This window comes from Arachis duranensis, chromosome 5 (genome assembly GCF_000817695.3).
Source record: "Arachis duranensis cultivar V14167 chromosome 5, aradu.V14167.gnm2.J7QH, whole genome shotgun sequence".
NCBI classification, from domain to species: Eukaryota; Viridiplantae; Streptophyta; class Magnoliopsida; order Fabales; family Fabaceae; genus Arachis; species Arachis duranensis.
The window spans coordinates 105,316,230-105,329,139 of record NC_029776.3 but is presented as its reverse complement, the minus strand read 5'-3'; the positions used below and the strand labels follow the sequence as shown (position 1 = coordinate 105,329,139).

The 12,910-nt window shown below is 34.4% G+C and overlaps 1 protein-coding gene across 41 annotated transcripts; it reads left to right on the top strand.

Moving 5' to 3' along the window:
- The first annotated feature begins 500 nt into the window (after positions 1 to 500).
- Positions 501 to 12,628, top strand: LOC107491114 (putative F-box protein At5g55150). 41 transcript variants are annotated; one of them, XM_052262146.1, is made up of 15 exons: positions 506 to 1,080; positions 1,226 to 1,317; positions 4,095 to 5,409; positions 5,662 to 5,838; positions 5,945 to 5,997; positions 6,082 to 6,322; positions 6,664 to 6,771; positions 7,319 to 7,404; positions 7,646 to 7,700; positions 9,458 to 9,535; positions 9,893 to 9,976; positions 10,451 to 10,590; positions 11,387 to 11,441; positions 11,768 to 11,845; positions 12,448 to 12,628. In XM_052262146.1, the coding sequence occupies exon 3, from the start codon at positions 4,169 to 4,171 to the stop codon at positions 5,381 to 5,383; it is 1,215 nt and encodes a 404-aa protein (XP_052118106.1). In that variant the 5' UTR covers positions 506 to 1,080; positions 1,226 to 1,317; positions 4,095 to 4,168; the 3' UTR covers positions 5,384 to 5,409; positions 5,662 to 5,838; positions 5,945 to 5,997; positions 6,082 to 6,322; positions 6,664 to 6,771; positions 7,319 to 7,404; positions 7,646 to 7,700; positions 9,458 to 9,535; positions 9,893 to 9,976; positions 10,451 to 10,590; positions 11,387 to 11,441; positions 11,768 to 11,845; positions 12,448 to 12,628. The 41 variants fall into 41 exon arrangements, 37 of the variants coding, with proteins under 37 accessions (XP_052118119.1, XP_052118115.1, XP_052118097.1 ...); XM_052262138.1 differs by lacking the exon at positions 11,387 to 11,441; XM_052262143.1 differs by lacking the exon at positions 11,387 to 11,441 and having other exon boundaries at positions 12,270 to 12,628.
- The last annotated feature ends 282 nt before the right edge of the window (positions 12,629 to 12,910 follow it).

Here is a 12,910-nt window from a genome sequence, read left to right as displayed (position 1 = left end):
CCACCGGTGAAGTCACCGCCAATGTGGAACAGCCACCAGTGTCAAGCCTTCCACTGCTAATGCTGCCAGTCGCGAGCTCCGTTCCCTTTAGTGTCGCTGCTGCCGCGTCGACCAACCCATCGCCTCCACCCAATTCTAGGCATCGTCTTTGCGGGTGCCTCCACGCGCGTTCTGAGCGACATCCGTGCCCACCGTCGTCGCTAACCTTCCTCGTTGCCGCGCTATTCGCTGCTGTGCCGCCACCCTTCACTGTGAGTCCACTGTCCCTGTTTTTACTGTCTTTGAATATATATCTGTTTCTTTTTTCAAACCCTATATAAGAGGGAAGAAGTAATTGAGATTTTTTTTTCATTTGATTTGTGTAATGTTCTGAAAATAAGATCGGACTGGCCGATTCGACCGGATTAATCGGTCATTTGACTGGTCCAGTTGACGTCTAAAACCGTGCTGCAAAACACCGGTCAAAAAATCAATCGAATTGGTGGTTAACTGGTGAACCAGTTGAACCGGCCAGATTTTTAAAATTCTATAATCAACATTAAAACGGCGCCGTTTTAGTCCCAACAGAAAAAAAAACCCAATGTTCAGCCCAAAATGAGAACACCCTAAACCCTAACCCTTCAATCTTCCACAAAACGCACAAAGCCTCAAATTGACCAACCCTAACCCTATCAGAGCAAAATCATCAAAGCTTTTCAGCCACCATCAGTCCCCACCATTCTCGGCGGTGACAACCAGTGATTGCCATCCTTGCTTCTCGAAGGTATTCTTTCCTCCTTGCGTCGTCAAGCCCAAGGGTACCGTCAAGTCCGGACCTATCCTCCTCGTCGTCGCCAGAAGTTCGTCAAGCCCAGATCTGTCATCGTCGTCGTCGAGCCCGAGGGTGCCACCGTTGCCGCCGAACGTTTCTGTTACTCGACGTCGCGAATGTCTACTCAGCCCTGTTCTCCTCGCCGTCGCAAACGTGCCTGTTCTCCTCACCGTCGTTCCAGTGCCTCCAGAAGCTTCCTTCCTCCAACAAGAAGTTCACCTACGACTGCGACAACAACACCTTCAACTTCCTCGTCAATAATTGCTCCAGTCGGTTCCTCTCTTTTTCTCTCTAGATCTGTTTTTCTCTGATTCAATTTTGTGTATATATTTATGCATTTTTGCTTAGATGATTGTTAGGGTGAAATTCTCATTGTGTTTGAGTGATTTGAAATGCTGCATTGTCGTTTTTCAGCTTACTGTGTTGTTGCTGATGAATTTGTTGGAAGGCAGGTTCCTATTGCGTTTCTGGAGCTGAATGTTAAAATAGAAGTTGGTCAATTATTGGTAAATCTCTTTTTTTTAGGATTTTCATGGGGCAGGGGATGGTTTGTTTTGCACATCTTGAAAAAAATATTGCTGCTGAGATTGGTTCATAGCTAATTTTAATTAGTAATTTGACATTAATTGAGCGAATTTTGTCTAATTAAGTAATTATTGACATTGTTGGTGACTGTTAAATGTTGATTGAATGTGGATAACTGGATATAGTATTTTATGCCATGATTTTTTTTGTTCTAAATTTTGATGTTTGAATTTGATTATAGAATTTTAATGATGAGATGTGATATAGTTTAGTTAGTGGGTTGGTTATGAAAATTTAAATCTTATTATTATATGAACGATTGAATTTAAATTTTAAAAGATTTAATGTTCTGAAAACCGTTTTGAACCGGCCAGTCGAACCGGGGACCGATGTAAAAAGCGAATCGGTTATGTACCAAAACCGGAAAATTCAGAAATAGCTGTTGGATAGTCGAACCGGTCGGTTGAATCGAACCGGAACCCGGCCGGTTTTCTGAAATTTGCTTAAAATTTAAAACGGCGCCATTGGTTAGAGGAACCCTAACCCTTAACCAAAACGGAAAACGCAGCACCCTCTTGGCCTCTCCTCTCTCACGGTCTGACTCGGCCACTCTCCTCTCTCACGGTCTGACTCAGCCACTCTCCTCCTTCCTATCATCGAGCTCCTCCCTCACTCCCTCACTTCCCTCTCTCTGGCCTCTGAACGAACACACTGAAGAACGCAGAGAAGAGAACTCAAACGCAGCTTGGAGGAAGCACCGAAGCAGCCCCTTCTGGTCGCCGTTCTTCAACGTCCAGCCACCGCCGCCGTCCGCATTGCTACAGCTTTGGCTTAACGTCACCGTTGTTCGCCGTGCATCCGCCTCCTTTTTGGTCAAGCTTCTGCCTCTGTTTTTTGGCCGAGCCTTGTTCTGCCCTTTTTGGCCAACCCTTGTTCTGCCCTTGTTCGAGTTGCTTAGCCTTCTGTTCAGCCTCTGTTCCGCCGCCTTTCAGCCACCGTTCTGCCGTTGTTCAGCCATCTCCGTCGCGTCTTAAAGCTCCTCCCTCTCCCTGTACTGTTTGAATTTCAGGACTGCTCCATCCTAGGGTATTTTTTTCCTTCTTCTTGTTCTTTCTTGTATTAATTATTCAGTTATTGTTTTATTTGATTGTTGTTTTCATGATTAGTATGTTCTTCTAGTTCTTATTTTGTTGGTTTGCTGTAGTTTAAATTTTTAATTGTTCTTGTTATTTTGATTTTCAGTTTTAATTGATCTTATTAACTTGTTAATTTGATAAATTATTGCTTTGGTGTTGTTCTTGACCTTTTGATTGTTATATTGTGTTTTGTTGTTGATTTAATAAATTGTTCATTGATTGGAAGATGAAAACCTCCCATGATAAACCTACTCCTGCCATGTTAAACCTGTCACGTTAAACCTACTCAATTCATTTCATTCTTGGCATTCATAAAAGCTTTTCATTTCATTGCAAGCGTGGTGGTACATCTTGATGAAGCTATAATGATGTAAGCATAGATAAATCACAAGCTTGATATCTAACACACTTTATTCCACAAACAGAAAATTCACGACAAAAAAAGAAAGAAAGAAAGAAAGAAAACACATGAAGCTTTGCATGGCCTCTGATCTCCTCTGGTTGTTTTGTTAGGCATATCCACAAACAAGTCTCGCAAGCCACAAGGGTTTAGATAAGTGAGGGATTAATTTATATATAGAGGTATTAGAAAGAAGCTTGATTTGGAGGCAATTAATTAATAATGACGAGCCATGATGTATTACATGATGATAATAATGATGGTGGTGGGGTTTGCTTACAATACAGGGAATGAAGAGTAGTAAGATCAAAGGGGTTGGTTGATGAGTCTAGTACTAATAATAAACGGTTTTGAGAGGGACCTCAGAGATAATAGATACTTTCATCTCTTGTTTTCTTTTCTCACAAGTTATATGTTGTTGCTGGTAGAGTAGTAGTCATATTTACACAATAAAAATTAAATCTAATTGTATATTTATAGAAGATATTGATGCTAATTTAGATTAAAGTGGTGGTGGTGGTGGTAGTAGTAGTATATGTTATGCTACACCACTTAATTTTTATGGTCCAAGTAGTTGATGATATCAACGAAACAACACTGCAGCAAGTTATGGCGGATTTTGATGATTGATGACAAACTTGAATGTTGGCATTTTATGTTTGGTTGGTTGTTTTTGTTATTTGATTTTTGAGTTTGTATTTGAATGAGATTATAACATTCTAGTTTATGTATTATTTTTAATTTGGATGATATTTTAAAGTTTATATTAGATTATAATTATGTTTTAGTGTGTTTATTTATTATTTTATTATAAAACGGTTTTTCGGTCAACCACAGTCAAACCAGTTGAACATATGAACCAGTGAACCAGTAACTAGAGCGATTTGATGACCGATTCGGTTTTCAGAACCTTGGATTTATATTATATTTTTAATAATTTTATTTTATATTTAACGAAACCGGTTCGACCACGGTTGGACCATTGAACCAGTTACTCGACCGGTTTGATGACTGGTTCGGTTCTCGCAACCTTGGATTTGTGTTTAATAATGCTGAATTGGATGCAATTATACATTGGATGTTACTGTTATTATAGATTGTATAGCTTTTTTTTAGAAGAAATTTTTATTCATTTCGATTCAAAAAATTGATGATTTAAATTGTTTTCTATACTGTTGTTTGTTCCCTGAATTTGTGGATTCTGCATGCACGCGTTGCACAGGCTTTTTGTTCGTCTCTTCTGAAATTTGAGATTAAATAGCGAACCTGTACCTTGACATACCCTAAATCTGAAACATGGGTGAGACTGATCGATGGTCAGACATCCATCCAGATATGTTGAACGAAATTACAAAGCGGTTCTATTCCTACGACGACCACATCCCACTTCGACTGGTTTGCAAGGAATGGAACCTCAAACTTGGAAGCAACGAAATTCCGTGGTTGCTGTTACCTGAAGAAACTTTCAAGTCTAGTTTTGATCAAGAGGAGGAGGAGATCTACAGTCTGATGCATTTACCTGTTGCCGATGAAGACATACTTGAGACCAAGGTTCTTGAAGGGAAGGGAGTCTACCATGCCATGCTGCCAGGTATGCAGATGCTAGACATCCTCATCCGTGGTTCCTGTTATGGATGGTTGATCACCCTAACAAGATCCGAAGGTAAGATGCAAATGTTAAATCCATTTACAAATATGCATTTCGATCTTCCTCCACTGTCAACTTTTCCCAATATAATCGAGTATAATCCTGGAAACGATGAATATACTTGTTGGGATTCTTTGGGCAAAATCTCTAACCAAGACCGCGATAGTTTGCACAAGCTCCAAGTTTGGAAGGTTGTCATAAATTCACCACCTAACAATGATAACAAAGATTTTATGGCGGTGGCTATATATGGACCGCTCCAAAGATTAGCCTTTTACAAACCTAACAACAAGAGATGGTCAGACTTCACAAGAAACATATACTTCGAAGATGTCATATTTTTCAAAGAGAAGATATATGCAGACTATGATGGCCAGCTATACGAATTTGATACAAACACAGAATCAGGGACTATGGGGGGAATCTATGCCGCACCTCCGATTGGGTTTACCAGATGCGCTTCTAAGCTGAAGTATCTGATTGGATGTGACAATGGAAACATACTGATGTTGGTAAGGAAATTTGATACATTGAGGGGCACAGAAAAGGAACTCGAGACAAAGAAATTTGATATCTATGAATTGAGAAAAGGTTCCAAAACATGGTCAAGATTACATAGTTTAGGGAATTTCATAGTTTTGATCAGACTCAATTCCAGTGTCCAGATGTTACCTACCAATTTTCTAGGCAAAGGAAATCAAATTTACTACACGGATGACTTAATAGACCTGAAATTAACAGACCATGCTTCCACACGTGACATTGGCATCTTCGACTTGAAGAATAGAAGTTTCCGAAGAATATTACAGGATGTCAAGTTTTTCTGTCCTCCTGTTTGGTGTTATCCCAATCAACATCTCTAGATTTTTCGTTGTCTCTCTTCTCTGATGTAGGTACTCTTGTTATTCAGTTTTTCGGAATTAATGTTGTTCAGTAGTTTCTTTTATTTGATTAATAAGTGGTTAAAATAGTTTTGTGTTTATGTATTTTTACTTGTGAAGTGTTAAAATATGTGATGTGATGTATAAATGTTATCTATTAATATATAATGGTTAACTAGCCAAACAGTAAAACCACACACTATTTAGCACTGTTAGATGGTTTCTGACAAACCTTTTCTTTCTTTTGTTTCGCTCCTCAGCAGAAAGCCAAAACCTTCTTACCTGGTGGAAGGTTATCGGAGAAGATCTTTGTCCAATGGGTTGGAGTTAATTTGGCAGCAATCCCAAAACCACCATTTAGGGGAAGAAAACGGAAATGCTAGCTTCTGATTGGATGATTAGGGTAAACAATGGATTGAGAACTCATTGTCCCTCAGGTAATGAAGCAGAACTCTCTTCTGCAGCAATTTGAGCGCAATCTTTTCCTTTCAAATTAGGATTTGAACACCAAATTTTGAGCGCAATTTTTTCATTTGAAATCAGAGTTCAAAATGACATCCTCAAGCGCCTCTACCACACAGAAGATGCTCCTCAAGGTCTTTTCACTCACAATTTTTGTTTCAGTTTAGCTTTTGAGGGATTTATTATTAGCATTATTAATATTCTTTTTGTGGGTTCAGATATGATGGAGATGAGGGCAGAAATCGTGGCGATGCTGAATTCGCTGTCGCTGCACCGCTGGCGGCTTTCGTTCATAACCCGTCGGATGTGCAGGAGTTGAAGGCTAACAAGGAAGAATTGCGAGTAAAAAAGTTAAAGGACAAAGAGGAAGTAGAGGACTTAACTCAGGAAATGGCTGAGCTACGGTATCGAACTCTCATCCCTAGATCTCAAGCTTCATCTCTCCAACTCAAGTAATCGGTACACTCCTATTTTATCGATACCTCATCCTTCATTTCTCTCTATTTTTTATAAATTTGGTTCCAATTCTGCTTTTTATGATGTTGGGTACCCTCAAAGTTGGCAACTTTTTTACCTTTTTGCATTTTGCTCATTAACTGTCTGTGACGAGCAATTCCTTGTGAGTGTGTGATCATTCATCCTTTACTAAATTCATTAAAGAAGATGAACTTCGTGTTGCTGCTGAAACCTGAGAGGTTATTTTGTCGAGAAGTACTTTTCTTGTGGTGGTGTTGTGTATTCATTCTGTCACCTTTGCTTATCATTTAGCTGCAATTTAATGATGCTTGCTTTATGATCAGTTGGCAGGAATGGACCTTTGGTTGATGGATGGAAGTGGTCGAGGCCTAATGGAGGGCATGCAGGACTAACATCAGCATTGAAGACATAAAACATTTAAACAAAACAAGGTATACTCAACAAAACTACATTTTATTTTTTAAAAAATATGTTTTCTCAAAACACCTTCCCTTTTGGGTGTTAATCATAGGCCAAAATGGATCGAGTTGAATTTGTCATTTTTCTGTGAATGATATGGATTGAGTTCTACTAATGTTTGGAGCAAAATTTATGTAAAATTGATGATTATGTCCAAGAACTAATAGGATTGATTGCTACCTTTTAAATTGATGATTATGTTATCATAATTTTTTTTCCTCAGCTAATAATTAAAATTAAGAAGTGTTTTCTCTTTGCCCCCAAATTTTAAAACAGGGAGAGAAGAAGTATGATATAAATGGTGTGAATTTGGATGGAAAATATAGAGATTGGCAAAACAAATTGCATTCTGATTTGCACATTCTTAGGTCGGTCTGTTAGGATAAACTTTGATATTTTTCCTTGCACTTTTTTTCTTTGCCTCTTTACCCTTTGGTGAATCGTTTGAAAGTTTGTGTATTTGAATGAGTTATAGGAGAAGCTAATATTTTTGTTTAATCCTATCATTTGTTTTGAAAGAAAGGGATTTCAATGCTGAGCAATCTGCAAGGGCGATTGATGCATACTGTATGCTTAGCAAGCCTTTGTCTAGAGCAATTTACATGGTAAGCATAGTCACCTGTGAATATTCCAAAATTCTTAATGGTTTATTACATCTGTAGAAGTTTTTGTAGAATCTGAAGCTCTTGAAAGTTCAATGATAATATATTTGTGATGAGGAACTTTGTTTTACCTCAAGAACAATTAAATTAAACTTGCCATTGTTAGGAGTTCCTTGGATCATTTATTGTTAAATGTTTTTTCTGTCGTGTTGCTAAAAAATGTTGTATCATATTTTTGCTCCAGATGAAGCTTGATGGAGCAGGAACAAAATATTTCAGATCTAGAATTATTAGCTGAGGTGATTGAAAATTTGCGAAATTTGTTTTTTAATTAATCTATGTTGTGTAAAGAAAATTTAAAATGGCTTAAAAATTCCATCATTTTTTATGCATCTATCTGACTTGAGTTTCGTAAAATTTGATGTTTAACTTTATAATTAATTCACTTTATTTAAAGATTTCTTGATCTTACGAAAAATGTCTGCAGATTTGCAGAATTGTATATGACATAGTTCAAGTGGTTAAAGTAGATAATTCTTTCATAGAACTTTTATTATTTTGACTACTAATTATACTGTTGTTATCTTCTTTTGTGGAATTATTTGCTGAAGATTGGTAATGAGTTGTTTGATTACACTTAATGATGACCAGTTAATTTTTTTTGTTTTATTGAGTAATAATTTTTTCTTTTTTTTTTTAACTGTAATAAATGTTTGATATCTAAATTTTAAAGCAAATGTCACTGTCCCTTATATTTTACCCGGTGTTTTGCAGATTTTTCATGTTTGGTGGACAGAGTAATAGAAAAGAATGGGGTTGCTTTAGTTTCACCCGGTGATAAATTAGGTTACTATATTGAGTGATTAGATATAAGTGTAGTGGTGTCTATATGTTTTTCTGTGTATATATGTATTTGCATGTGTTTTATCCCTTTTTTTTTTTTTTTTCTCTTTTAAAGGAAATGCAAGTGTGTTTGTTTGAGTAACAGTTACTTACTACACATGATTCTTTGAGGCAAAGTTTAGCCATTTCCCTCCATCATATATATATATATAATTTTAAATCATTTTATTGTGTTGTAATGACTCTAATTCTTTTTATCATTTAGGATATATATGTGTGCATTCTTGAGATTTTTATTCCTTAAAGAGATAAGATACTCTAAGGAGTACTTGGGTACTTTAAGGAGTACTTGACTATTCTAAAGAGGTAAGATATTTAACATTCATGAGAAATATTTCACTCATTTTTTTGTTTTGACAACTTTTAAACATTCTTAATTTTCGTTGTAACACTTTTTCTTTGTGAGAGAATAATTAAATTAATTGCATCCAAAATTTTTATTAGTTCTTCTCACAATAGTATAGTATTTTTTCTTTCTTTTTTTTTCTTAGTGTTTTATTTTTGTTTTTCTTTAGTATATAAAGTGGATGAACATGATAAGCTATGTTGTTATATGATGTTTGTTTTATGCATAAAAGAAATTTTATATCCAACTCTGTGCTACATAAGATAAGTGAGGTGAAATTGAGTTTAAAAGAGCAGAATCTGTTATTTGCAAAAGGTTCCACATACTTATATTGATAAAAGTGACTTTCTTTATCCTAATTTACTCACAATCTGAAGGTAAAGGTTAAAAGAGTTTGCAACTGGATGGTTGCTTTCATTTAAACCCTGATGGAAATAGCTTCCATAAGTATCATAGAATTCCTAATTCTAATAATTCATTTGATAATTTTTATTTTCATTTCTTCAATTATAAGAGCAGAAGAAAGATTTAGTCTTTTCCATTTGAAAATAACTATTACATGACTATAATTCAAGTAATAAATTGCTGACTAATATTAGAGCAGGGGATGCCTTTATCTTGACCGTAGCAGTTAGTTGTTCACTAGAGCCTTTTTTTTTTCTTCGTCATATTGGTTTATAGCTTTATTGGATCAGTAATTGAAATTGGCCAAACTTATAATGTATATTACTATATGTTTTTTAATATAATCTGAATTCACTAATTTAGTCAGCGTTTGGTTGAGTTTAGTTGCTGCTTCAATTGCAGGTCTTCTTGCGGAGGGAGAAAACATTCGGCCAAGGCAGAAGAAGAAGGGGCAGTACTGCAGTAGTTAGAAATTGGCCGGTGAGTCAAAGGTTAGGCCATATTTTTATTTTCATTTCTTCAATTACAAAAGGATTAAAAAAGATTTAGCCTTTTCTATTTCAAAATAACTATTGCATGACTATAATTCAAGTGATAGATTACTGACTAATATAAGAGCAAGCCAGCAGGGAAACCTTTTTCTTGACCGTAGCACTTAGTTGAACATGGAGTCCTTTTTTTCTTCTTTTTTATATTGGTTTATAGCTTTATTGGATCAGTAATTGAAATTAGCCAGAACTTATAGTTAATGTATATTTCCATCTTTTTTAATATAATCAGAATTCACTAATTTAGATTAGCGTTTAGTTTTGAGTTCAGCTGCTTCTTCAATTGCAGGTCTTCTTGCGGAAGGGGAAACGGATCGGTCAAGGCGGAAGAAGAAGGGGAGGCAGTTGGAAGTTGGCTGGTGACTCTTCAAAGGTTAGTCTAAATTAGAATCTCCAATACATGATTATTTTGCGCACCTCTGATTTCAAATTCCAAAACTTTCCCACACCCAACCATTGAGGATTGTATTCTTCTCTCTTTCCTTCTTCAATCAAATTATCTATTTCATGTCTAAATCTTTGTGATTGTTTCAGTGACTAAAAGAGAATCAGAAGCAAAAGAAGAAGAAATAGTCTTGCAGGAAGGAAAAATTATTATTGCACTTATTATTGAATGATATTTTTTAAGTTTGGAAGTGCCATATTTGTGATTTTCAATTCAGTTGACAAGTTACATTGCATTTATTATGTTATTGTGGTTGCTCACCTTGAAACACTTATCAAGTATGTTATTTTATCCATAGACCTTTTTTTGTAAAATCAATCTTCCATTTTTTTTTTTGGGATTTTTTTAAAAGATCAACTCATAAATGATTTTCATTAATTATTTATCTTTTGTGTCAAATAGATACATTCCAATCAAAGAGATTCTAATTTAATATGATGGTCTCAAGAGGGAAGATGACACAGTTCTCTTTTGAAGATGATACTGTTTCAGAATCCACACTCCCTCTGCATCAACTCCAACTTGAGATTTCTGCATTGGAGGTACCTACTACTACTATTACACTTACTAAATTGAGACATTGGGAAATTAATCTATTACATGAAATTTTTTAATTAGTTTCCAGTGGTTTTGAAGGTGTGTTTTATGCAAAAAGAATTTAAAATGACTTATAAGAACTCATTCATTTGTTGTGCATCTATTTAACTTTTGAGTTCTTTTAATAGTCTAAGTTGTCAAAGAAAATTGTTCTATAGTAGCGGTTTTTTTATAGTGACTACTAATTTTATTATTGTTCTCATTTTCTTTTGTCGGATTGTTTCCTTCAAAGTCAAAGCTCCATGCCTCCTTGCATTCTTTCTTTTTTCAGGGGATGACTGCAAGATTAAGCCTACATATAAAGACATAAATGTAGTAGTGTTTCTAGAGTTTGTTTAAGGATTTGGTGGACAAATTTGAAAATATTAAAACTCAGCTCATTTAAAAGGGCCGTTTTCTTGCTATGTTTTCGAATCAAATATATCATTGATTTTTTCATGGGATCGAATCTATTTTCGCTTTTCAGAAATTTAGTTGTACACGTATAATTTTTTTTAACAAATTTATGTAAATTGACGGCTTACAATGCAAACCACGAACCCTTTGAATATGTATGAGTTTTATAAGTGATAAGGATGATTATAATTAGAAAATATGAAAATGAAGATTACATTCAATTTTAATATTCTTTCTTACAAGAAATAAGAACTCTTTTTCTCTATGTTACTAATGTGAAAATTCTTATTATTTTACATGATTAATAGTTGTATTAAACAATATTTACTCGATTAATTTCATTAGTAGGGTTTTGATTGAGAAGGAAATCTGCAAGCTATTTGTGGTGGTGATTGTTATGGTAATTTGTTCTCAACTTTTGGTGTTAATAACTAGCCTTTGGTTTTGGATTTAGCAATATAATTGTAGTGGAAGTAAGTCTATCACTTTTAAGTAGTAGGAGAAATGGAAAAATCATGATGTTTTGCTTTTTTTAAAATTACTTGTTGCCCCTGAGTTTGTCATTTTATTTTAAGTTTAGGACTAGGTGTAGCAAATCATGAGAAACTATGCAGTTTATTATTTATAGTTCTTTAGAAAGCTATATCATTTGAGATCATGTAATGACTTTAAAAGCTTTGACTCCAATAATATTATGTTTCTGATTCCAAGTTGTTCAACTTGCAGTTAAGTGAGTTTGTAATGAATTTTTTTGACAATTTTAGAACAATGAGGATTACACACACAAAAATATAGAGCAAAGAGGTTAGTTATGTACAATTTTATATCTAAATTTCATGCTTTTTACCGTTTTTATCGTATAGAATTTGTCAAATTCTTACTTTTTTTTATTTTGACTAGAAATTGTTTTCTTAAATTTTGAATGATTTCCTTTATTACTAGCTTAGGTGATTGAATATTTATCTAATTTGCTTTTAATTAATCTAAATTATGAATAGATACTTTGTGCAGAAGAGATCTGTTATTATGAATAAATTGTTTATAAGCTGGCTACAAGGGACTCTTATAACGTAAGCAATGAGATTAAGTAACAATTTAGATCTTCAAAATAGTTCTACATTCAAATGGGTTTCTGTTTTTTGTTATTCTTTTCATTGTATGTATTTATGTTGGACAACAATTTCCCTTCAAATACTATTTAATATACTGTTATGGATTTATGATTCAGAATAGAGTATATTTGCTGTTTTTAAACTTATAAAAGTAATACATGGTTGAGGACAACTAGACACAAGCATAAAGTGGCGACTTTGACTTTTTGTAACTATTATAAATGTAACCCATCATGTATGTACAAACTAAAAGCACTAGATTCTTTTTATAAATTCATCTTCAATTAATTTCAGGTAAGCAACAAGCCATATAGCTTTTGGCGACTTTGACTTTTTGTAGCTACGATGAATATAACCCATCATGTATGTACAAATTAAAAGCACTAGATTCTTTTTATAAATTAATCTTCAATTAATTTCAGGTAAGCAACAAGCCATATAACTTTTGTTGAGATGCTGATAAATCATGTTAACTGTGAAGGCTATTGTTTCTTTTAGTTGTGAATTTCACATATGATGATGCAAACACCATCGAATATTTATTGAGTAAAGCATCGTTTGTCTCTAATATTTGGGGTATAGTCTTATTTGTGTTTCTAATATTTAAATTGTTTTATTTGTATTACTAACGTTTATAAAAGTGATTTAATGTTATTCTATCGTCAATTATACATCATGAGTTTTAATTGGAATTTTGAAAATCTCTTCTTAAAGTTAGAATACAAATGTTTTGGATAGAACTGATAATTCACCCTGA

Bases quoted from the DNA above. Each gene is read 5' to 3' on its own strand.
- LOC107491114 (XM_052262145.1), top strand. From the start codon at position 4,169: ATGGGTGAGACTGATCGATGGTCAGACATCCATCCAGATATGTTGAAC.